At 39.8% G+C, this 25,587-nt stretch overlaps 1 protein-coding gene across 2 annotated transcripts in view; it reads right to left on the minus strand.

The window, feature by feature from the left end:
- ZFYVE26 (zinc finger FYVE-type containing 26) overlaps window positions 1-25,587 on the minus strand; it is a 3,506,023-nt gene that overhangs the window by 1,845,973 nt on the left and 1,634,463 nt on the right. For both annotated transcript variants that reach the window (XM_044074068.1, XM_044074069.1), the window contains one exon: window positions 15,530-15,694. In XM_044074068.1, the coding sequence (XP_043930003.1) occupies window positions 15,530-15,694 (165 nt within the window). The remainder of the gene's footprint in view (window positions 1-15,529; window positions 15,695-25,587) is intronic.

A 25,587-nucleotide genomic window follows, 5' to 3' on the forward strand; every position in this document is an offset into this window, starting at 1 on the left:
ACAAAGGATACATTTCCACAAAGATTATGTACCTTAGGCATCCTGGTGACTTCTATCATGTGCATGACTCATCAGAAGGTCTGGTGGAAGTAAAACCTCTAAACCAAGAACCATGGAGAAATGGGAGGAAGTACCTCTTGGGCTTGTACAAGACTAGGTTCATAGGTTGGTACTAGGCTATCAGCCCTAGGGCCTATACACGCCTAGCCATAAAAATTCCCTGGCTATTTCTTCCCACACTATTTACTTCCCTGGACCCCGTCTAGCAGGGCGACTGATGTGATCCCTGGGGTGAATTTCCTTTCTCCCATCCAATCGTCAAGGTTCCTTTTAAAGAGGGCCAAAGAGGCACTCTGCTTGACATGTATGGGCAATCTATTCCAGAGTCTGGGGAGTCTCTGGGTCAGGAACCTATCCCTCCAGCATGTTTTGTTTATTGTGATGACAAGGTTTAGATCCCTGGAGCGTGTGGCTCTGAGGGATTGGGATTTCTTTAAGTGTAGCATGTCCAGCAGCTCTGAGTTTAACATGGCCTTGTATGTTAAGCAGAAATCGCCTCTGAGTAGACAATATGCGACAGAGTATAGCTGGAGTTTTTTAAGGCGGCAGCATAGGGCATCTGCTTTAGGCCTGCGATTCTTTTAGTGAGGTATGTCTGCGGCCTTTCCAGTTGTTGCAGATGTCTTGAGAGGTACATACCAAATGGGGCACTGTATTCTATAATGGGTCTAATGAGGGATGAGTACAGTGGGACAATGACCTCCTTTTTTCTGGATGAAAAGCCCTTAGTGATGAGGTGTGCCACACAGAAGGATTTCCTGACTGTTGGGGCAATGTGGTAATCGAAGGTGAGACAACTGTCCACCTGACTAGCTTTCTGTACACTGTTAGGGATAAAGCTATAGTAGAATACTTCACAGAAATACTGCACTTTGGAATAACTGATCTGTTAAGATGAAACCACACCATTACCTCTAACATAAAAAGAAAAAAATGGCTTTTTTCAGGGACAAGCAACCTCCTACACCTATCACCTTCATCTCTAAATATAACAATGCCAAGACTGTGTAGTCTCAGTGGTACCATTCTGTAATCTTGCTTATTACAGCAGCAAAGTTCTGACAAAAACTGGTAGTTTAAAATGACTGGATATTCCCCGTTTCAAGCTTATTTTGTGTAAGCATATCCAAGTTTTCCTCTATGAATGCAAGAGTTCTTGTTGTAATATTTAGTTCTGCGTGAGTTAATGGCCCTGGCCAAAACACTGTACTTCTTGACTTTTTTTTTTTTTTGTAATTATTTGCCAGCTGTAAGTGATGTATCTTCTCATGTGTTTTGTCAGATGACTGGGAATCATTACTTCATCGGCTTTGTAAGACAAAACCTATTTCCTCCTTTAAATAAAAATAAAAATAATTTCTTCTTTACTCATGATATTTACCCAGACCAGCCTTCCAGTGAAATGTCTGTCAGGTGTGGCATTAAGTTAGCATTAGTATATGTCTCAATTTTTTTTTTACTATTGTTTGATCACTGATGTTTGTGTTATTACCTAAAGAAATTTCTTCTAGCATCTCTGGCACAAATTATTTATCCAATATGTCAACTGCATATACTTCTATGCCTAGTATATATTTTACTTTCAAATCATACTTTCATAGATCTATATCGTATGCAATCATAGAGGTACATTTTAACAAAATATATTTGAATTTGTGAGAGGAGGGAACAGCAACAAGGAAAAACAACAATTATAAAAAAGAACATATAAGAGTGCACTATGAAAAATGGACATATTGGTGGGAGGGGTATTAACATGGTTTTAAGAAAACAAGAACAGAATGAAAATAGGAATTAAGATGGAAAATGCAGAAACTATGAGAAGGTGTCAAAAAGAAGGTAATAAAAGAAAAAACAACAAAAAAGGTGAACAGAAACCAGTGACTGGGAAAAATCATGTAGCTCTTCAGCAAAAAGCAGTTTAAGCTTTAACTGTGCTACAATAGATGGCTTCCAGCAATTTCCAGGAAAAAAAAAATCAAATGTACTTAGAGGCGATTAAAATAAATTAAATATCAATGGCGTATATCAATTCAAATAACAAAAGGCTGGAAAAAATAGAAGAAGCTTTAACTAGCTATTCAGATGAACTGATAAAACTACAAAAATGAGAGTGAAATGAAGACTGGCTGAATATCAGACCTCTCAAGAAGGTCAGTTAGAAAACCTGCATGCAGGAAAAATGCATTTCAGAGTGGAGTGGAGGACTGGACCCAACAAGGACCTGCTCCAAAGCTAAGGTTAGAGCAGAGGAGTTTGATATCTTTGGGGTCAGAGTAGAAGAGGACAGCATCTTTGGAGACTGCTTCTTTATCACTTTTGACTTCTCTTTCACTACATTTCTCACCTCTGGTACAATCAGTTGACTTCTTTAAAGGATGAGAGCAAGAAGACAGAGAGGGACCAGAAGAGTGAGAGGAGGCATCTTCTCCAGCGGAGGCCAGGAGGAGCCCTTTCAAAACTAACTTGTTTTGTTGCTCCTCAATGGAGAGATGGATAAAAGTCTCACAAATATCACATTACGCTTTAAGGTGACTAGGCCCAAAACAAAGAAACATTCTTTTGACGTGCATCTGAATTTCGTACTTGATGACCACAGTCCATACATTTTTTTAAATCCTCAAGGTTTTTTAGCCATTCTTGAAAACAACCACAGCACCAACAAAAAAACAACTTTTATAGTTAGGAAAAAGAAGTTCAGACTTTTTTTTAGGGGAGGAAGGAAAAAGGATATATTTTACACACACACACACACACACATATATATATATATATATATATATATGTATATATTATACACACACACACACACACACACACACACGAAAGTCAGAAAATTAAAAGGACTTAAGGATATGAATTTATAAACTTTAAAAGTTAGAGAAAAGAAATACCAAGTAAAACACTTATCTCCCACAATTTCAACTGAGTACGAAGGAGCACATCTGAAGCATTCATCGGCAAACTAGATCTGGGGTAACTTGCTTGTAGTGGAAGGATGATGCATAAGGGGAGGAGGCTGAGCTTTGAAATCTGAATCTGATCTGAGATCTTAGAAGTAGCCAAAGTCAGATCAGAGTACCCAAGGGCCGAGGAACGGATGGAAGAGACATCAGATCTCATTTTACAAGGCAGTATTAACTAGATTCTAGGTCTTAAACTAGATTGTCTGCAATAGTAAAAACAACAGATATTGACATTGTAAAATTCTGTAAACAAGTCACAGTAAACAACAATTATTACGTTTGTAAACAACTTACAGTATCGCATCGAGTAATCAAGCTACATTACATATCATCAGCAAAAAGGAGAAACTAGCACACAACGAATTCCACAAAAAAGATAAAATACGAACAGCTTTAATTCCAGATTGATAGCAGCAGCTTACATTACATATTGTTAATTAGCATTTTTTTCATACAATGGAGAGCTTTCAAGGCTGTGACGATATTAAGAGAAATATGAAACTTATGACAATAGAAATAAATAGTATACGAATTAACATACCTTTAGCTGCACTAGACAAAGGTTAAGTATCAATGCAGTTGTACCACCCATCATGTAAGCTTTAAGATTAAATATCTGAATACCTTGTATGCAACATAGTTTTAGAATTATTAATGCAAATATGACTAGGCAATACTAGACACCTAGAGGAATCCGTAGATGCAACTAGAGACATGCTTGGAATAATCACTAGACAAATGAGTTAACTCTGCTGTATATGCAGATTTGAAGGGAGATTAAGTTGAAAATTGTCAACATAGAGTTCAATTACCAAGGTAAATACAGATGCTCTTTCAGAGGGTTTAAGTGAAACACCCCTTCAAGGAAAGTCTTAACAAAAGCATGAGCTGCAGAGGAATGTCTGGAAGACAAGTACAGGACAGTGTAGAAGATCTTGTGACAAAGTCCAAGAAACAAATTGCGTTCATTTTTGCATACAAGCTTTTCTTGTATTATTTCTTTTATCTTCCTTTAAAACATTAAGAACTTGAGGCAACACAACAGTTGCTATTAGGAATCAAAATGATCTCTGCTAGAGGTTTGTGAATGGAAAACAATTCTATGGCCTTTCACTGAGTCAGTATGGACATGTGAAGAGCTAATGGCCAAAGCAATGGAGAAGTTAGGCGCATGAGCATCGAATACCATGGCTATCCAGCCAAGAGGAATCTAATTGTATTAGAATGACCGCATCTCATTTTGCCTTCTGACACAAACGAAAAGGAAAGAAGGCATATAAATCAAGTCCCGAGTTCATCTTTCAGACTATCTCTTGAAACATAAGGCAGCATAGGATATGAGCTGGCTGTGGTAACAAAAAGATCCACTAACAGAAAATTGTAATCAATTGACAAATAATTTGATAAACCAGCTTTCTTTCTGAAAGCAACTGCTACATTGTTCTGTAAACCTGACACATGAACTGCTAGTTCCTGAAGGTTGTGTTGTAGAACCCATTCCTAAATCTGAATTGTACTTTCACAAAATTTAAGATTTTCTCCTTGCTTGTTTGTGTACCACACTGCTGTAGCGCTGTCTATGTTGATTTGAAAATAACCTGTCTGAAAAGCTGCACTGGAAGGTTGTCATAGCCCTGTATATTGCTATCATCTTCTGCAGGTTGATATGAAGAGATTTCTCCTGTTTGGACCAGAAGCCTTCCATTAAGTCACTGACCTGGGCTCTCAAGGCATAACCCAAAAATAATATGTACTCAGAATTTTAACTTTGGATGGTAGAAATAATATTGCTATACCTCTCCACCATAATAATTAATTTCTTATACCCTCTGAGATATGAACCCTCATATCCAGTAGATCTGGTTCCATTTTTTTTTCTGAGATGCCATTGTTTTTTTTTTCCAATCTGTAATCTTGTTTGTGGACATAGGAAAATACAGGAAGACATGTCTCAGAGCCATTTAGATGCCATCTTGCTGTGCTAAAAGGCTGTATCAGGACTGATTGAAACTTCATTTCTTCTGAGATGAAAAGTCTGTACTGAATCTATGACTTCTCCAAGGAGTTTCTAACATTGAATATTTTGCTGTTTCAGAGATTGAAAAAAATTATTTGATTGATGTGTTACGTCTGCAGTTTTGTGTGTGTGTGTGTGTGTGTGTGTGTGTGTGTGTGTGTGTGTGTGTGTGTGTGTGTGCGTGTGTGTGTGTGTGTGTGCTTGCCACTGTCAATCAGCCAAACAAGGGAAAACAGGTATATCTTGCTTTCTGAAGCAGGTGTACACTGGAGCTAAACATTTGGGAAGTACTTTTGGGCACAGGAGGAGGGCTCAAAAGCACAATTACAAACTGAAAATAAGGAGGCGTTACCTGATGTTTTTCCCCCCATTATTCCTCACAGAGAAGATCTTAATGGTATAGGAAAACATGTAATTTCTATGCCCAGTATAGATGTGAAGTACTGGACTAATGAAAAGAAGAGTCTTCTCAGTTACTTCCTGAACGACTTCACATTTTATATACTTACACATTTGTTAACAGCATAAGTGCAGTGGTCCAAAGACCCTTTTCAGGTATGACCTGGGACAGCTGGCAATAGAATGACAATACTGTATAATGAGAATAAAATGCAAGCCTCAACAAAAACAAGCACAAAATATATAGATAACCACAATAAGAGACACACATAAGGCAATATGTCAGAAATACACTGGATCAATAAATATGGAGTACAGAAGATTAAGAAACAAGTCCCAATCAGTGTGAACTACCTGACTGTGTCCCTTCTTAACAAGACCTCAGTGTCACTGCTCAACAGAGGCACAGCAAAATAATGGGTATAGTGGCAGATAGCCTAGTATGAACCTATGAACCTATGAACCTATAAGAACAATGATGAAAGTGTGGAAAAGCATATTTAAAAATGAGGTTAAAGTGTAACAATGAGACAGAAGGTTGAATGCAGTGAGAATGGCAGAGGCAAGTGAAAAGCAGAAGGCTTGAGAAATTATTCATACCTGAAAACTCTACAATCGGCACAGATGTCTGCCCCTACGGCCCAAATCAAAAACAGTCTGAAATAAAAACCCTGATCTCTGAATTAACTCCTTGCATTGATTTTTTTTGCTAGGAGCTAAAGGGGCATAATGCAATTAATGGAAAAGTCTGTGGAACAAGCTCTGCCTATGGTTTCTGAACAAATGATATTACACAAACCTGATGAACTGTTTCAGCTCTAACTTGTAAGTGTGGATGGAGGGATGGACAGACCAATTTACAGACAGAAAGCCAACTCAAACTTGCCTCTTGGTGCACTGGAGTAGAGGTTAAAAGCTAAATGTAATTACTATGAAAGTCTATCATTCCAGCTGCCCTTTCCAGAACAGAAGTGAAGTCCAACTGCCTTCCTTTGTTTTTTTTCGGCTGACAAAACTTGTTTGAAACAGAGGATTGGGAGGTACAAACATTTCTCTGAATGAGGATTTTGTTTTTCCTTTCTTTTCCAATATCAACATCATCATCATTTAGTGCATTAACCAACTTACAGTTCTTGAGTCACTGTAACATTAAGTGGCACTTGTGTATTATCGCAACCACAATCTAAACAATTGAGTTAGACTTCACCTTACGATGTTAAAGACTGATATCTGGTCCTCCCGATCCTTCAGTATATGTACCATTCCTCTGAAATGAAGATCCGTTGCAAGATTCCTTTATTTTTTCCTTCCAAGTGTTACTGTTACCCAAAGTGGTTTTATTTCATGTCTACCTCCATTTGTTTACAGAAGCGGGATTTTTCTTTTCTGTCTACCAAATGGCCCAAGTGGGGTACACAGTCAGATGACTTCTCCAGTTGTGCCCTACTTGAACTGTTTATCAGGAATATGCAAACGGCATTTGCAGCTGAACTTGAAGGGGATAACCTGTTAGACCATACCCTTTTTTCCGCAAGTTAAATGACATGAAATAAGCGCCTGCTGTTTAAACTCTGCAGGTTTGGTTGGAAGATTTCTGAAAAAATGTGGATAATACACACAGAAAAAATAGGTGTGAAATGAAATGTTAAAAAATTGTTTTTTATAGGTTCATAAGTAAGTACTAGGCTATCTGCCCAAGGGCATTTATAAGCTTAGCCAGAATGTGTTGGCTTTCGCCACCGCCTTAGATTAGTTCCCTGTGCCTCTGTCCAGCAGAGCCATTAGTTCCCTGTGCCACTGTCCAGCAGAGCCACTGCAGTGATCCCCGGGGTAAATTTTCTGTTTCCCATCCACCCGTCAAGGTTTCTCTTGAAGAGTGTTAGTGAGGGGCTCTGCCTGATGTATATTGGAATCCTGTTCCAAAGCATGGGAAGTCTCTGGGATACAAATCTATCCCTCCAGCATGTCCTATTTATCATTGTGGTGAGGTTTATATCTCTAGAGCGTGTGGCTCTCTGGGATCTGTCTTTTTTTAGGTGGAGCATATCCATGAATTCTGGGTTGGACTTGGCCTTGTATGTCAGGCAGAGATCACCTCTGAGTAAGCGGTATGCAACTGAGTACAGCTGGAGTTTCTTGAGTCGGGCTGCATAGAGCAACTGTTTGAGGCCAGTAATCCTCTTGGTGAGGTACTTTTGTGGTCTTTCCAGCTGTTGCAGGTGCCTTGTAAGGTACATCCCAAATGGGGCATTGTATTCTATGATGGGTCTAATGAGTGATGACTAGAGAGGCACAATAACCTCTTTTGTTCTAGATGCAAACCCTTTTGTGATTAGGTGGGCCACATAGAAGGATTTTCTAACCACCTTGGCAATATGATTATCAAAGGAGAGATTGCTATCTACTTGGGTCCCCAGATCCCTTATTACATTTTCTGTATTTAGGGGACTACCACCTATGTGGAAGTTTGTGGGTACTTTGTTTTTTCCAAAGGGGATGACTATGCACTTTTTGGCATTTAGCTTGAGGCCATAATTTTGACACCAGGTATCCGTCTCAGTGAGACCCATCTGGAGGGTGTTTGTATCAGCCGGAGAATCAATTATGGCCCCTAGTTTGCAGTCGTCTGCGAACTTGGTCAGCCATAGTCCTCCTATGCTTGCCTGTACCTCTGAGAAGTATATACCGAATAGGAGGGGTCCTAGGACTGAGCCCTGGGGGACACCACTTGTAACCGGTTTAGAGTCGGACGTAGAGCCTGCAACTCTCACCATGTGGGTTCTATCCATGAGCCAGTTGGCAACCCATCTTGTGACATAGGGGTTTATGTTCAAGCTGGTGAGCTTGTATATAATACTAGAATGGGGAATGGTGTCGAAAGCCTTTGCGAGGTCTAGGTAGCTGTGTGGACCTCCATTCCCTTGTCTAATACCTTGGTAACCATTTCAAAAAAGTCCACCAGGTTTAGGAGGCATGATCTGCCCTTAAAGCCAAACTGGGTAGGGTCCAAGGTTTGGAGGTTCCCAATGTCTCTGTTAATGAGTTCCATGATGATGCGTTCCATAGCCTTGCAGACCAGGCTAGTCAGGCTTATAGGGAGATAGTTCCTGGGGTCCATTGTGGCTCCACCTTTGTGGAGTGGGATAACTGTTGCTGTGCGCCACTCTGTGGGTACATAGCCTGTAGAGAGGCTGAGTTTGAACAGTGTGCTTAGGTGAGGGGTTAGTTCATTTTGGAACTCTTGTTAAGACACAGCCTGGGACACTGTCCGGTCCCACTGAAGCTGTGTTTTTGGCTTTGGATAGGGCTGTTTTAACCTGTATGTCGGTGACTGACGGGGCCGTACATTCTTCTGGTATGGTTATGGGCCCTTTAGGGGGTGAAGTTTGCACTAAACCTGTCTGCCAGAATGTTGGCAATATCATTCGGTTCAGTGTATTTTGTGCCACTCTGCACTAACTCAGAACAGATCTCAGAGTTTCCACTTAGGTTCTTGACATAGCTAAAGAACGCTTTGTGGTTATCTTTGGAGTCATTGGCAATTTTTCTTTCAAAACTAGCATTGGATGATTTAATGAGGGATCATGGTTTCTTGCTGATACTGATCAGGAATGTCTTTCCTTCTTGGGATTTTACTCTTTTCTGTACTAGTTTCCTCCTTCTGTTGTATAGCTTATTTATGGCAGGGGTCCACCAGACTGGTTTCCTTTTCTTGGAGGAGTGAGTCTTGGTTTTACTTGGGATAGCACGATCCATGCATTCCAGCAGATGCTCATAGAATGCCTTTGTAAAGGTTTCAGCAGCTTGGATAGCATTGTTCTTTAGCATGGGGGCTGTGAACCTTTCCACCTTGGTCTTAAGTAACGTGAAGTTTTCTTTTGAAAAGTTTTTCATGATGGTTTCCTTGATTGGGGGTGAGGTGGAATGTGGATATCCAGAGTGATTAGTCTATGGTCTGATCTAACCAGCAAGGGGTTGACCACCGGTGTGGAACACCAGTCGCCCATGTTGGTGATGACCAGGTCCAATACGTTGTTCCCTCTGGTGGGGGTGTTGACCAGTTGATCCAGGGCATTATTGCTTGAAATTTTGATGACAGTCGTATACAGTCATTTCGGCAAAGTGGTGTGTGTGTGTGTGTGTGTTTGTTCTTATAAGACCAATATTAAAAAAGAGATCACTGAATAGGTGAATGTTGAAGTTTTTAGAACTTTACGTATGCTTTTAACATATATTTTTTATATTATATATATATATATATATTTTTTTATACTATATAAGTTTAGAATTTGTAACAGTGGATCAAGAAAGTAACACTTAGAATGTGTATACATGCCTTTAAAAATGGCTAAGCAGAGTCATGTCACTGACTTTAAGTATTATATAAGGTGTGTGTATTTTAATGGTTGTTATACACCTGAAGAAGCTGTTTGTGAAAGCGCTTGTGTACCAATAAAACTGTGTTGCAGCCGAGTGGAATCCAGATCTTTGTTCTGTGGTTGGAGAAATTTGAGTATACACCTTATTAAGCTGAGGTTGCTGTTTTGGAGTATATTTTTTACTAAACTGAAGCTGCTGTTCTGAAGCCTCACCTTTGCAGTTCATGGACTTTGTGTTTACTTTGTGGATACTCTGAAATACTTTTATGCAAATGTGCCTGTAACATTGGGTGGTTTGCATCATTTAGAAGTTTCTACATATTTTACCCAAAAGTTCAGGAGTTATGGCTACTGAAATGGATAACACAGAACTTGAATATACAATGGGCTTAAAACTGAAATGGACTGAAAACAACTTAGAATTATTTTTATCCAAGGTGAGTGAAGAAGAAAATCCACTTTTGAAAAGTGATATGGTCATTGAAGGGACAGAACATTCTAATATAGACTTTTTGGCCATGAGAAGTGATACTTTCTCATTAGAAAAAGATTTATATAAACTAAGACGGGTACAATATGAGAAGTTTTATTTAGAAGCTTGTTTAACAGAATGTGTTATACCTCGAGGATTAAGAGTGCTCAAAATGCCTGCACAGACTGAGTGTGACTCCATATTGCTAAGTGAATGGCAACAACTAAATATAAACACTAGCTTGGGATATTTAAAGCTGCTAGTACCGGCAGAGAGAAATGATAAAAACTAATGGCAGTATAAAGAAAAAATATACTGACATATGTAAAATTTATACTACCAAAGCACTGTTTAAACCTATGACTGATATGGTTGAGAATCTGACAGTATATGCCAGAAAGCTTCTACAAATTAAATTAAAGAAGCAGAGATTGGAAGGACTTCTCATTAGGCCATATCTTCACTTGGCCACGAGATATAAATGACCATAATAGTATGGCACCTAATATTGATTCAATGCCCCAACAAATAAATGAGAGAATTCAGTTTGTACAAAATTCGACTTCTAGAGAGATACCAATTGGTCAAGTGGAAGCAGACGGGCGTGGTCGTGATGACGAGCATGGTTGTGATGACGATAGAGCAAACGCCTTGAAGTCTGATGTTTCGAATGCACTGGTGACATCTAACCTTGGAGCAAGGAAGAAGAAGTATCAAGTAAGCGCAGAAATACATCGCAAAGCAGAAAATGAAACCTCCAACATTAAAAACGCATCAGCACATCAAACTACTTCTTTTTTAAAAGGAACTGGCCTTTAGGCTTGAATTTTCCTCTGCCTATAAGGGAGAGATCTATGAGCAGGAATGGGAGAGGCGGACAGCGACAACAACAGAGGGGGAGAAGTATAGTGAGAAACAAGAGAAAACTCGACAAAGGTCCAGTGAGTCCATTTACAATAAAAAAGGCCTTCCAACAAGTAAGACATTAATTGTAAATTTATCAGATTATGGTTTAACACATTCTGAATCAAACGTGTTAGAAAAGGGGTTATCTTTCATACCGGCTATGGACATGAACATCACTGATATTATTTTCGATTTGAAACTGTTTACCCGTAACTTGACTTTGAAAACATTATTTGGTAATGAGCAGAAAGAGTCTGATGCTACATTCAGGAAACAGAGTCTTTTTGTACCAAAACAAAATGCTTTAATCAATGCATTTGAGCAAACTTGTATTTCTGATATGTATAAAATGTATTATGAGCGGAAACAACTTAAGGAAAGTGGCAAATGGCATAATTTAAGTAAAGAAGAATTTAAAGCTATGCATGATTTAGAGAGTAATAACCAGATAACTATTACGCCAGCAGACAAGGGAGGGCAAACGGTGGTTATGAATAGAGTTGATTACAATAGTTTGATGCTAGAAATGCTGGATAATACTGACTTCTATCAAAAAATTACATCCATACAAAGTAAAAATATGATATCAAGGGTAGAAAAAGAAATTGGACACCTTGAGGAACTAGAGCTTTGTGATAATAATATGGTCAAATATTTAGTAGTTACAGATCCAACTATTCCAAAGATTCAGGGGTTGCCTAAACTCCATAAAAATTCCATCAGACCCCCAATGAGACCAATAGTAGCCGGAAAAAATTGGTGTACTGAACCGGCTTCTATATTCACTGAGAAAAATTTGAAGGCCCTGATATACAAATCAAAGTATATCTTGAAAGATACAGAACATTTTCTCAGAGATTTATATGAATTTACTAATGAAACAAATGTATCAGAACGGTACTTTTTCGTTACATTAGATGTAGTACCGCTGTTTACAGTTATACCAAATCCAGTTGATATTAGAAATGTGATACATCTATTAGAGATGAATAAGGAATTTGGAAGTAGAACCATAGGAATATTACAAAGACTGTTAAAAATAGTGCTTGAAAATAACATTTTTGTATTTAGGGAAGATATGTATTGGCAAAAGAATGGAGTGGCAATGGGCACTCCTTGTGCTAATAGTTATGCCAATGCCGTTATGTCCAAATGGGAAATGGAAAATGTTATAAAAGGAAAATTTGATAAAATGATTATGTTTTATAGGAGATTTGTAGATGATCTCTTTCTTTTATGGAGAGGGACAGAAAGTCAGTTATATGAATTCATAGAATTCATTAATAACTCTACAGAATTTCTTAACTTTACCATGAATTGTTCTACTGATGGTATCAGTTTTTTGGATGTTTATGTAGAGAAAGATAATACAGGCAAGATTAGCACAAGAATATACAGAAAGACCTGCCATACAAATAAATTATTAGTAGAGATAGTATGCATCCCAATTTTATATTCAGAAATGTAGCACAAAACCAGTTCCTAAGGGTGCCAAGATTAAGTGTAAAAACTGAAGAATGTGAGAAGCAACTAATTTTGACAGGAAAAGAATTACTAGATAGAGGCTATGATAACAGAACGGTAACTAAAAACATGAAAGATGTGATGAGTAAAAGAGAGAATAAGGCTAAACCATATTTCTCAAAATAATTAGTGAATGGGAAAGAGAAAGTGACTCACAAGAATGTAAGGATGTGTTTAAATTATTCAAGAGATGTTGGGCTGTACACTAATATTATAAATGAACACTGGAATATATTAACATCAGATTGTAAAATGAAAGAGTTAGTAGGCACAAAGCCACAATTTAGCTTTAAAAATAAGAAGAATTTAAAAAGAAGGCTCTGTATAGACAGAGAACTGAAAGGAAGAGAAAATGAAAAGGGCACTAGACCATGTGGCAAGTGCAACATTTGTAGTTTTATTTGTAATGATTCACAATTTAAACACCCTGATACAGGGGAGATGTTTTATCTGCGAACCTATGCAAAATGTGATACAGCACATGTAGTATATTTGGCTATCTGCCAGGCATGTCACAAATTGTATGTAGGGAAAACAGATTGTCTTTTAAAAGATAGGATTTGTCACATTAAGAAAAGAAGTAGTTTTAATGCACTGGCGAAGCATGTGTCATTTACCAATGAACAACATGTTTTTAAATTTGTTGTCTTATGTAGAACTGATATAAAGGGGGTGACATAAAAGCAAGGACTGAGGAAAAAGAAGCTGAATGGATTATTAGGTTAAGGGCTAGTTCAGGGCATGGACTGAATGAGTCTGTTCCTATAAGACCAATATTAAAAAAGAGACCATTGAATAGGTGAATGTTGAATTTTTTAGAACGTTACATACGCTTTTAACATATATTTTTTATATTTATATATATATATATATATATATATATATATATATATATATTTTTTTATACTATATAAGTTTAGAATTTGTAAGAGTGGATCAAGAAAGTAACGCTTAGAATGTGTATATATGCCTTTAAAAATGGCTAAGCAGAGTCATGTGACTGACTTTAAGTGTTATATAAGGTGTGTGTATTTTAATGGTTGTTATACACCTGAAGAAGCTGTTTGTGAAAGCGCTTGTGTACCAATAAAACTGTGTTGCAGCCGAGTGGAATCCAGATCTTTGTTCTGTGGTTGGAGAAATTTGAGTATACACCTTATTAAGCTGAGGTTGCAGTTTTGGAGTATATTTTTTTTACTAAACTGAAGTTGCTGTTCTGAAGCCTCACCTTTGCAGTTCATGGACTTTGTGTTTACTTTGTGGATACTCTGGAATACTTTTATGCAAAGGTGCCTGTAACATTGGGTGGTTTGTATCATTTACAGTTTAATGTTTACTGGTCCATAACGATTACAGATGGGTTTTATTCAAGACATGGCTGTAATTTAAAAAAGGCTCAGCTTTGAGAATGTCTGATTTTGTGATCAGAGGCTTGTTTATGGTTACACAATGAGCCAAGTGACTTGTTTAGTATGTGGTTATGATAATACATAAGTACCCATTAAGTTTTGCTGCAAGATCCTAACAGTAATACCGTGTTCTAACTCAAACTAATCTTGTCAAGCTAACCCCAAAGACAGCCGTTCATGAAAAAAGTATTTACAGAATCATATGTACTGAAACAGAAATTGTCCCTTGCAAATATATTATAATCAAAAGAAGGCTACAAGAGGATATGAATGAAATTAGAAAGAAATATGAAGGCACGGTTTTGGAAAACGTGTCAGAATTGCAGGATCACTGTCACCTGAAATTTCTTGATCTGACATCATTATAAGGGATATCAGTGTAGGTAGGAAATATTTTCTTTTGGCAGCATCAAGGCTGGTGAGAATATCTGTACTTTGGAAATATTCATACCTCTGGCTTCTGGTAATCAATGGATTTAGCCGAAAAGTAGAAAATGAAGTGAAACAGCTGGCTATGACTTGTTCATACCTTTTGCTACTTCCTTTTCTGTCTCCATCACTAGTTTTCATTACCTTACCCTTTCTCTCCTACTACTACAATTCATTCACTCATACCCATTTTATAAAACTGTTGCATAAAGACAAATATAGGGAAAAGCAGTAACTTGTGGTAAAAGGGGGGGGTCCTACTACAACCACAAGCAGTACATTCTGAATGAGGATCTTCAATAAGGCCATTAATGAGTAAAAGGCACTAAACAGATAAAATTATTCCAGTACTAAACCAAGATGTGAAGCATTCGAAGCACCAAGAAATGAAGAATGTTCCTAGCAATGCTGGCTTAATACGAGTGTCTTGCACATCAGCCAAAGTTAAATGGGGCACTGGTTTTACAGGAAATTAGGCACAGCTGTCAGAAGTTTCTGGCCAGGACAGAAGGTGAGTAAACTGGGTAAACCCAAATGCTGTAATTTAGTTATTAGTCATCCTCCTAAAAGAACATCTTGACTGTGCAGTCACTAAAAAGGATTTCCAGTAATAGATTAAAGGTTTCTACTTAATTTTCAAAGAATCAAAGCCCAAGATATAACTAATGAATTCAGAAACAATCACACTGACCATTCAGTTAAGACAAAAGCACTGAGAAGATTATGCGCACTCTGTTGCACCCAAGCTCCCTTTAATGCCACAGAGCAAAATGCATCCAAATACCCCAAGATGTTCAAGTCAGGCCAGGGGATAGATATCCACCCTTCATCTATCTCAGTCACTTAGATTTCCTAATGAAATGATCTTTATGACAAAAATCTCCACGGATATCCAATGTTTGAGCAAAGTAACAAAATACCATATAAAGGAAATGGTGCCATAAACTGGGAAAGCTACATCTACTTACCAATGGAATCAATGGCTGTTCTGAGTTTTTGCACAGTTCTCTCCATTTGGAGGGATAAAGTGAGCTGAACAGCAATGCAGTCCTCTGTCACAGCTGGGTAGCATGTCATCAACAAATCTCGGATGCTCAAACTGAACTGAGCAGACACTTTCTCATCAATCTCATCTGCAATAAAAACAGGAGGAGAAAATAGTAACATCTACCAGAACAAGTCCTCAAGTTACAAAAACAATCTGTTTAAGCTAGCTTTTTATCCTATCAGCCATTAATGTGAAATTAAGCTGTTGTGGCTCACATCCTTGTTAAACAGCTCACTAGAAAAGTCATAGCAGTAAGAATAGTCAATGTTGAACATAAGACTACCTCTTATTCATGGCTGCACTATAACAAAAACACATTACAATGCTGGCATATTGGAAGATGGTGAGGCTACCAGACTAAGCAGTATACAAGGTAAATCTGAATGAGAAATCAAGAATCAGGGAACCCACATGGGAAGAGACTGAACAGACAACACAAGCATTCTTCGTGGAGGTGGGGTAGGTTTGGTTTATTTGAGACTGGAAGAGATCAGAGGTATGGTAGCAATAAAACTACAACTGAGGATATGAACAGGCACTCATGGTCAGGTGTCTGTGCAGGAAAGAAGGAACTGTCATGCACTTTTGTTATTATGTCTTGCTCTCCCCTTTCCACTTGACATTTATTGATTTGCTAATCAAGGAAACCCACTACTGCCAAGTGACTCTCTTCAGAGTGATCCAGGCACATTATCTGGTTATGTGGCTCAGAAACACACAGCAGACATAATAGACTGAAGGAGTCAAACACAGGACTACTAGTTGAAGCTTGCTAGCACCACATAGCCAGGAGTGACTTTATAAGAATTGGTACTCTAGGTGAATGGACTCCACTGCACCTCCCCCAGCCCTGCCCACTTCCCCCAACACACATGACCTGGTGCCCCGTCTGTTCTCCACCCATTCTGACCTACTCAGAACATTCAGATCATTTTTTTCTTCCTTCCCCCACAGTTTGTTTTGCTCTTTATTTTTTTCTGACCATTCATTCATTCAACACGTTTAAAGTAGAAAAGATCACAGTCTGATAACTATGGAAGAAACAACTGTATTAAGTGAGAGGTCCAAGAGCCAGGTCACCAGAAGCCATGAGGGTTCTAGATTTTTTCCGAGAGGCATTGTACAGCTTTTTATTTATTATTTTTAAACAACCTACTCATCCATTGATGGCCTGAAAAAAATAATTTAAGGGAAGAAATTAATTCTTGCTCTACAACTTTTTTTTTCTGAAGCCTTTCAATACACCCTAACTGACCAAAACTACACTGTAATAACTGCAGTGGAAATAAGTGCATTATGCCGGGGACTGGGGGGCCTAGATACTCTATGGTGCATTTGACAGTTTTTTTTTAAACATTTTTTTTTCATCCAGTGATGGCTTGAACATAATTACAGGAAGATATTTAGGCTTGCTCTGCACCTTTGTTTTCCTATATCATTTTAACACTCATTAACTGAACAAGACTACACTGTAACAAATATAGGAGAAATAGCTGCATTCTACATACTCTGAGGTGAATTTTTTATCCAATAATTGCCTGAACAAAAACTGTAACTAAAGAAAGAATTTCAGCTTTACCATTTTCTTTTTATTTCAAGGAAAAATATGTTTTTCCAAAGGTTTAATGCTCAAAGCTGACAAAATATCGATTCACAAACTGAGAAAACTAGTGCCGGCAGGGATACAAAAATCCTGTCTGGGAATTGCACCTGCCTCCTTAACCCCAGGAAAAAAGGATAGTCACCTTCTAACATCCTCTGGTGTTGGGTTAGGATGAAAATTAAGGCATAAATGGCTACAGTCCTATACTTAAAGTAGCTGCTGTCATACATATACACAGCATGCCTCCTCAACCCACTCCTAAAAGACAGCCACCAACTGTATGTCCCACTGCTGTCAGACTGGGACGAAACTGAAAAAAGAATAGAATATAAAATAACATATTTCAACCTATAGCTGACAGACACATATAAACAGTATGCTTCCTTAACCTCCTCTAAAAGATAGATGTCGACATGTGCAGATGTCTATAATCACCTGAAGAGGTACAGAGGACTAAAGATGAATAGATTTTGAGGTATGGATCACAGCAAACTTCTCTAACATTTATAAGATCTTGTCTGCTGGAGGAATTCCACGTACTTTTACCCTCACAGAAATTGCTCCCCCAAAAGCTCAGGCATCTGTAGTTACAGATTTGCTTGGGATATGAGGAGACAAGGGGAGACCTGGATTTAGAGCCATTTGCCATCTCACCACTGCAGTCTCTATTTGACAAAGCACAACATTTAAACCTGAAATTCCAGAGAATGAAGATGTTGGGTCTATGTGCTCTTTATAAACCACTGAACTTTTTTCATGTGTAACCTGACAAGAGGAATCATGAGAAGATCTGGAGTATAAGGGTAAATTGTAAATGCTTGGCAAAGTATGCACGGAGCTCATGCCATGGAAGCCATAAATCCTAGGATCATGAGAAATTCTCTTGCAGAAGTCTGACACTGAATGGAGAAGCTCAGGAAAGTTTCCAGACAAAAACACATCTTTTCCTATTTCAAAAAGCTTTTTGCTGACAGGTGTCTCTAAGAACCCAGGAAGTAAAGCCTGTGTGTTTGGGTCAAGGATGATTTTTATCTGGAATCCCAGACTAGTCAGAAGTGAGGAAACACATTTTCAAGACTTCTGACATCTGAGAAAGACTCTGCAAAGATAAGTAAGTTGTCTAAACAAGGAAATATGTGAATGTCATTAAACCTGCAATGAGCTATCTCTGGAGCTAGACACCTTGTAAATACACTGGGAGCAACAGAAAACCCAAAGGTAATGCAGAGAACTGACAATTTAACACAGAGAATCTGAAAGATTTCCTGAAACATGCAGCTATGGGAATGATGACATGTACCCTTTAGACCTTATGTTACCATAAAACTCACTTGAGGATGACCGGTAATAGTCTGAAAGGTCAGCATCTTGAATTTTGGGACATTCACAAAGATTTAGGAAGGAAAGCTCTACAACAGGTCTCCAAGACGGCTCTTTCTTTGGTACCAGAATCATTCTGGAATAGAAGCCTTTGCTCCTTTGATTTGAAGGCACAGGTTTTATGACTGCTAGAGCAAGTACGTGCTGAAGAACCTAAAGAAAAACTGTGCTTGGTACACAGGATTTTGGAAGAACTCCCCTGAAAGGAGGTATGTGTATCCAACCCTCCTGAACCACTTTTAGCACCCAAGTCTGAAACAATGTGTTGCCAATGGGGAATGTAAAAAGACAGCTTCAAAGACAGATTTCAAGAGACAGGGGAAAGAATGCTGGCATAGACATTTGTCAATTTTAGACTGTCCTATTTTTTGGAAAAGATACTGGTTTCTTGTTACTCCCCTCCTGCCATTTCTTTTTTGTCCCTTGTTTGGAATTGAGAAGGCAGGGATGGATTTTTCTGTTTTTTTATTTTAAAAGGAGAGGATTTAGGAGATTTTTTTTTTTTTTTTGGGGGGGGGGGGGTGAAAAAATCTTAGAAAATCCCTGTATCAATTTCCCTCCCTCATCAAACTATTTGAAGATCCAAGTAGCAGAAGGACCAAACAAAGCCTCATTATCTACAACGAATTTAAAATTTCAGATTTTACCTCAAGAGCAAACTTCTGATTACTTACCCAGGCACATCTCCTCAAGAAATTAGCAGTGGCCCTAGACAAAGTATCAGCACAATAACACACACTCTTCAAGGCATGCTTCAATATTTGAGACAGATTAGAATGGTGTTCAGATATGAACTACCTTCAGAAGTGTAGCAGATAATTATCGCAATACTGTCTATACAAAACAAAAACTTCTACATGTGTCTAACAGTTAAGAATTCTGTACACCAAAGTGGAACAGAAAATATTCTCCTACCAAATCTGTCAAATATCTTTCTGTCTTTGTTAATAGGGGAAGAATTGGTAATAACCAATAGTATGTTTCCAGCTGGTGAAGATGTAGAAATAAAGCAGGATCAAAACGTAAGGTGAAAGACCAAATCTTTTGCTGGTTTGAAAAACTCTGTACCATCTATTTGCTGAGGGCTGAAAAAAGCTCCCCACTCTGTATCTGAGGTATCCAAGAAAAGTTTGAGTGGGAACTGGAGGCTGAAAAGTAAACCCTAGGTTGAAGGACAATTCTAGCTTGAGGGAGGGAAGAAGAGGAATTGGAAAGTCCAAAGGATGAGAATATTGAAGCCAGACTGACTTTAGGAACTATTATAGCTTTTGCATATGATGTCAGCAAGAGCAAGCACAGGAATGGTGGAATCCATGTCCTCCAGAGCCCTTAGAAACTCCCTGGCTGTAACTGAGACCACAGGAAGAAGGGACTGAAAAAATCCAGTCAGAGTTGAAGCCTTGGAGGTGGCAGGGATGCCAGCATAGGAATGGTCCGGAGCCTGCACCCAAAAAAAAAAAAAACATGATCCTAAGATGGAATCAGGAAGGATTTTTGGAAATTCACTGTAAACACTAGGCTTTGCAGGAGGCAAACATCATAGTGATGATGCTGAAGCAAAGTCTGCAGAGATGAAGCCTGAATAAGCAGATTGTCCAGATAAGGAAAAATCTGTAATCACCTCATCTTGCAAAAAGCATTCACAGGAGTAAGGCATTTAGTGAAGACAGTGCAGTAGAGAGGCCAAAGGGCAAAGCAGAGAAAGTACAGTTTTGTACCTACCATAAATGTAGATGTTCGAGTGTACACCCTGCTGCAGTCATCACACTTGGGTTATCCTGTCGTCAGGTGGTCCCCGCAGTCGGCCAGAATTCCAAAGTCTTGGTCCAGCGTCGGTTGCTGTCACTTCTTCCCTGACGTCAGTGAGCCAGGCGTATATATAGTGCAACTGATGCCATTTTCTTCAGGTTTTTCTTGCCCCAGATATCAGGTGCCCCCAAAAAGGTGGTCAGTAATAAGTACCAAATTGAGTAAATTTTGCACAAACACAAAATCCCTCCAGCTATAAGCAAATACATCAGGAAGGTATTGTAGTGATTTAGCCAGTTAGATCAGAGGGGATGGAGGGAGGGTAACCTGGACTGCAGCAGGGTGTACACTCAAACATCTACATTTATGGTAGGTACAAAACTGTACTATGTTCATCATGTTACTCTGCTGCACTCATCACACTTGGGTTGAATCCCAAAGCTAAGGATGGGTGGAGGAATCATAGAGGGTTAGAGGAGGCTAGAAGGCCCTGCAGAACTGCAGTGGCGAAGCCCGTCCTAGTCTTAGAATAAAGTGGTAAGTGATAGTGTTTGGTAAAGGTGTGTACTGAACTCCAAGTTGCAGCTTCCAAAATCTCCTTGGTTGGAACCCCCCTGAGAAAGGCTGTAGATGTAGCTGTTGCCCTGGTAGAGTGGGGCCTAATGGTAGCAGGAACTGGTTTTCCATGATGGGTATAGCAGAAACGTATGCAATGTCCTATCCATTTGGAAATGGTTTGTTTTGATATAGCCTTCCCTTGTGAAGCTGCAGCATAGGATACAAAGAGCTGGTCAGATTTTCTGAAAGCCTTAGTTTTGTCCAAGTAGCGAAGTTGCCTGTGAATGTCCAAGGAATGCAGGAGTCTCTCACCTTTGTTCTGTGGATTTGGGAAGAAGGTGGGTAAGTGGATGGTTTGATTTAAAGCCACACTGGAAACCACCTTAGGCATAAAGGAAGGATTAGTTGGTAGAGAAACTCTGTCTTGATGAAAAATGAGGAAAGGTTCCACTGCCATTAGTGCCTGCAGCTCTGAGACTCTTCTAGCTGAAGTTATTGCTAGCAGAAGGGCAGTCTTCCATGAAAGGTACTGAAGATCTGCAGAGAAAGCTGGTTCAAAGGGAGGTAGCGTTAGTTTTTCCAGAACAAAATTGAGGTCCCATGTTGGTGTAGGTGCTCTCCTGGGGGGCCTAATGTTTTTTGCCCCTCTGAGGAACTGCCTTAGAAGTGGATGCGAAAATATGGGTGGATCCGTGTTGTAGTGGGCTGAAATAGCTGAAGCATGGATTTTAATGGAGGAGAAAGAAAGTGCTTTGTGCAATATCTCAGTTAAATACTGTAGAATGTGAGGCATGTGAGGCTGAATTGTGTCTTAGCCTTGGGCTTGGTTCCAGGCACAAAACCTTTTCCATTTGTCTGAATAGGCCTTCCTGGTGCTTGGCCTCCTAGCTTCCAGAATGACATCCATAACTGCTTGGGAAAGAGGAGCTGGCTGGATGCTTAGGTGATTTGCCATGCAGCCAGATTTAAGGTTTTGAGCTGGCTGTGAAGAATCTGATTGTTTTTTTGTGTGAGCAAATGGGTAATTTGTAGCAAGATCCAAGGTGGGCCCTGGGCCATATTCCTCAATAGTGGGTACCAGTGCTGGCGTGGCCAGACTGGGACTATGAGAATCAGTCGTGGTCTCTCCTTTTTGACTTTCAGAAGCACCTTTGTGAGGAGAGGCAATGGAGGGAAGACATATACTGTCAGGTTTTTCCAACTGAAAGAGAGTGCGTCCACTTTCCAAGCTTGATGGTGAAGTGTCCTTGTACAAAATTTTGTTAGTTGATAGTTTTGAGGACTGGCAAACAGGTCTATGTCTGGAAGGCCCCATTTTTGAGTTATCATTGTAAATACTTGTGGATCTAGTTTCCACTCGTGGGGATCCATGATGTTTCTGCTGAGGTTGTCTGCCAATGTGTTTTTCTTTCCTGGCAGGAATTGAGCTTGTAACTGAACTTGGTAAGCCAGAGCTGTGTTCCATAAGGTCATTGCTTGCCTGCATAGAGGGTAGGAGTGAGTACTCCCTTGTTTGTTTAATGTACCACATTACTGTGGTGTTGTCCGTCTTTATTGTAAGTTGTCCTGGATGTAATAGATTCCTGAAGGCTGTCAGAGCTTTCTGTACAGCTAGCATCTCTTTTTGATTGATGTGCAGATTCCTTTGATCTGCAGTCCATACGCCTTGAACGCACTGTCCTGCCATGTGTGCCCCCCAGGCGTAGTCTGATGCATCTGTTGTGATAGTTTGCCTGGCTGGGGGCAAGGTGAAAGGCTGACCCTTGTTGAGGTGACATGCCTGTGACTACCATAGAAACTCCTGTTGTAGGCAGGGAATGAGAGATATAATTGTGTTCAAGCTGTGGCTGTGTTGAGACCATACGCTTTTTAGGTACCACTGTAATTTCCTCATATGCAGCTTTGCAAATGGTATTAGTAGTATGCAAGATGCCATGAAGCCCAAGGCCTGCAGAATTTTTCTTGCAGTTAATTGGGTCTTTGTTGCCATTGTTTTGAAAAATTGAGTCTGTTGTAGTTGTTTGTCTGGCGTCAGATAAGCCTTCTGGGCTGTTGTATTCAAGCTGGCACCCAGGAATGTCATATTTTGTGAGGGTACTAGTTTTGACTTCTTTTCGTTTACTGTGTACCCCAGGCAATTTAGTAGATGTTTTACAAAAGCCAGATGATGTAAGAGCATGTCCTTGCTTTCTGCTTGGATGAGGCAGTCGTCCAGGTATGGGTATATTTGAATTCCTCTTTGTCTGCAGTATGCAATTACTGGTGCCAGGCATTTTGTGAAGACTCTGGGTGCAGTAGATAAGACAAAGGGCAGTGCAGAGAATTGGTAATGGGTTGAACCTGCCATGAAATAGAGGTATCTTCCGCAACTTTGTCTGATAGGGACATGCAGGTATGCCTCCTTGAGGTCCAACGTTACTAGCCATGCTTCCTTGCCCAACATGGGAAGAAGCTGCTGTAGTGTTAGCATCTTGAATTTGGGTACTTGTAAGAAGGTGTTTAGAATTGAAAGGTCCAGAATTGGTCTCCAGGCATTATCCTTTCTGGGCACTAGAAAGAGTCTTGAGTAAAATCCTTGACCTTGCTCTCGAGTAGGTACCTGTTGAATGGCTCTCATGTCCATGAGAGCTGTAATTTGTTTTTGTGCTTCTGCCCATTGATTTTTTGGCAGGTTTGGCATTCCTCTTTTCATTGGCAAGGTGCGGAAATGGTATCTGTATCCTCGTAAAATTATGTCTAGGACCCATTTGTCCTTTGTGACAACGTGCCAGTTGTCTGAAAAAAGTGCGAGTTTTCCTCCCAAGGGGGCTGCCAAGAGAGCGTTGCTTGGCCAGATGAGGTGCAAGTCATTGAGTTTGCCTTCTGGTAGACTGGGACCTGTCTTCTCCTTCCTTCTGTGTTGCAGTGCCCCATTGGCGAGGTTTGTACTGGGCTTGTGGTTATCCTCTGCCCCTTGGACGTCTGTATTTACCCCTCTGTGGTCTGTCAGTAGCTGGAAAGGACCAATTTCTTGTTGGCCAGTTTCTGCTGAAGCAAGGGGGCTGTACCTGTAGGAAATCTTTGACTGTCTGCATAGATTTTGCCTTATCCTCCATTTTCTTTAAGACTTCTTCTGCTTTAACTCCAGAAAGAACATCCTGCTGTAAGGGAGCATCTAGAAGCTTTGCTTTAACATGATCAGGCAGAGTTTGTTCCTTTAACCAAGCATGCCTACGTATAACGGACCCAGTGACAGCTGCTCTGCAAGAAGCCTCCAAAGAATCAAACCCACATTGTAAGGTATGTTTGCCCACCTGTTCAGTTGCATGCAACAGATCCTGCATTTCTTTCAATTCAGACTGTTGAGGGAGAGTGGTCATTCTTTGCTTTAACTGAGAGATTAGAAATTGCTGATACTTTAGCATGTGAAATTGGCAATTTAGTGCCCTCATAGCTAGAGTGGCTGAGGTGTAAACCTTTTTCCCCCACCTGTCTAGTGCTCTGGAATCCCTCTCAGAGGGTACAGGATTTTTAGCCATAGAGGCCTTAGCCCCTTTGGGACCCTGGGAGATTGTCTCTGGGTCAGCAACAGGGCTTTTATAAAGAAATTTGTGAGAATTAGGCACTCTGTAGTATCTGTCAGGCTTGGCCAGAGCAGGAGGTAGAGAGTCTGGGTTCAAACTGGATTCTAAGTAAACATCATCCACAATGTCTAAAACTGGTGGGATGGCAAGAGGTCTGTGTTGGGGGAGTAAAAGAAACTCTCTGAGCCTTTTCTTTGAGTCAGAATAGTCTTGACCTTCCCAGTGAAAATGTTCCCTCATAGTGTGTAAAGTTTCCCCAAAGGAGTAGTCTTCAGGAGGAGAAGCTGAGAGAATGGAATCCTCAGCATCAGAATCTTCATACGAGGAGAAAGAGTAATCTTGGTCCTCAGAGGAGTCTGAAGAAATGGACACTTGTTCAGAGGACGCATAATCTTCCTCTTGTCTAGGCCTTTTGTCAGGAGGGGGCTGGGAACCCCTGATTAAAGAGATCAAATCTTCAGCCATTTTAAGCATCTGTTTCTTAGGCATGGGGCCTTGAACAGGGGACTGAAGTGCAGTCCTTTTAGATTTAATAGGAGTCTTCATCTTAGGATGCGTTTTAATGGAGAGCGTTGTCGGTCTGAGAACGCCTTCAGAAACCGAAGGAGTTTCTGCAGCACCGACATCTTTCAGATCTGCGGTAGTCAGGGGCTGCATCGGAGCCTCACTGAGGACCGGAGACAGGACCAGCCAAGGTCTCAGAATCTGGCTTAGGCCTGGGCTGTCTGTCCTTATCCTTGTGTTTTTTGTGCACGCCGGTAGTCGGTTGCTCCGATGGCATAGTGTAGTTACATTTTCTACCAAAATAGTGTAATGCAAAATCAAAGCGTCTTTTAATAGCACGCTTATTAAACCTAGCACAAAAACGACAATTAGTGACGTTGTGGTCTGGGCCTAGGCAAGGTATGCAATAAGAATGAAAATCCTTATGAGGTATTTGCTTCCCACAAGAAATACAATTGTTAACTTTTTCTGACATCGGTCTGAGGCAAGAAAAGTTTCCCCAACGGGGTACTTAGCTTTATAGAAGACTTCGGTCTGAAATTCGAATTCGAAAATCTAAGGAGTCGGCCAACTGGCACTTGTGAAATGCTTCTGCTTCGGGCACCGCGCGGCAAGAAAGAC

This window comes from Protopterus annectens, chromosome 6.part0 (genome assembly GCF_019279795.1).
Source record: "Protopterus annectens isolate FY-2018-M chromosome 6.part0, PAN1.0, whole genome shotgun sequence".
Taxonomy (NCBI): domain Eukaryota; kingdom Metazoa; phylum Chordata; order Ceratodontiformes; family Protopteridae; genus Protopterus; species Protopterus annectens.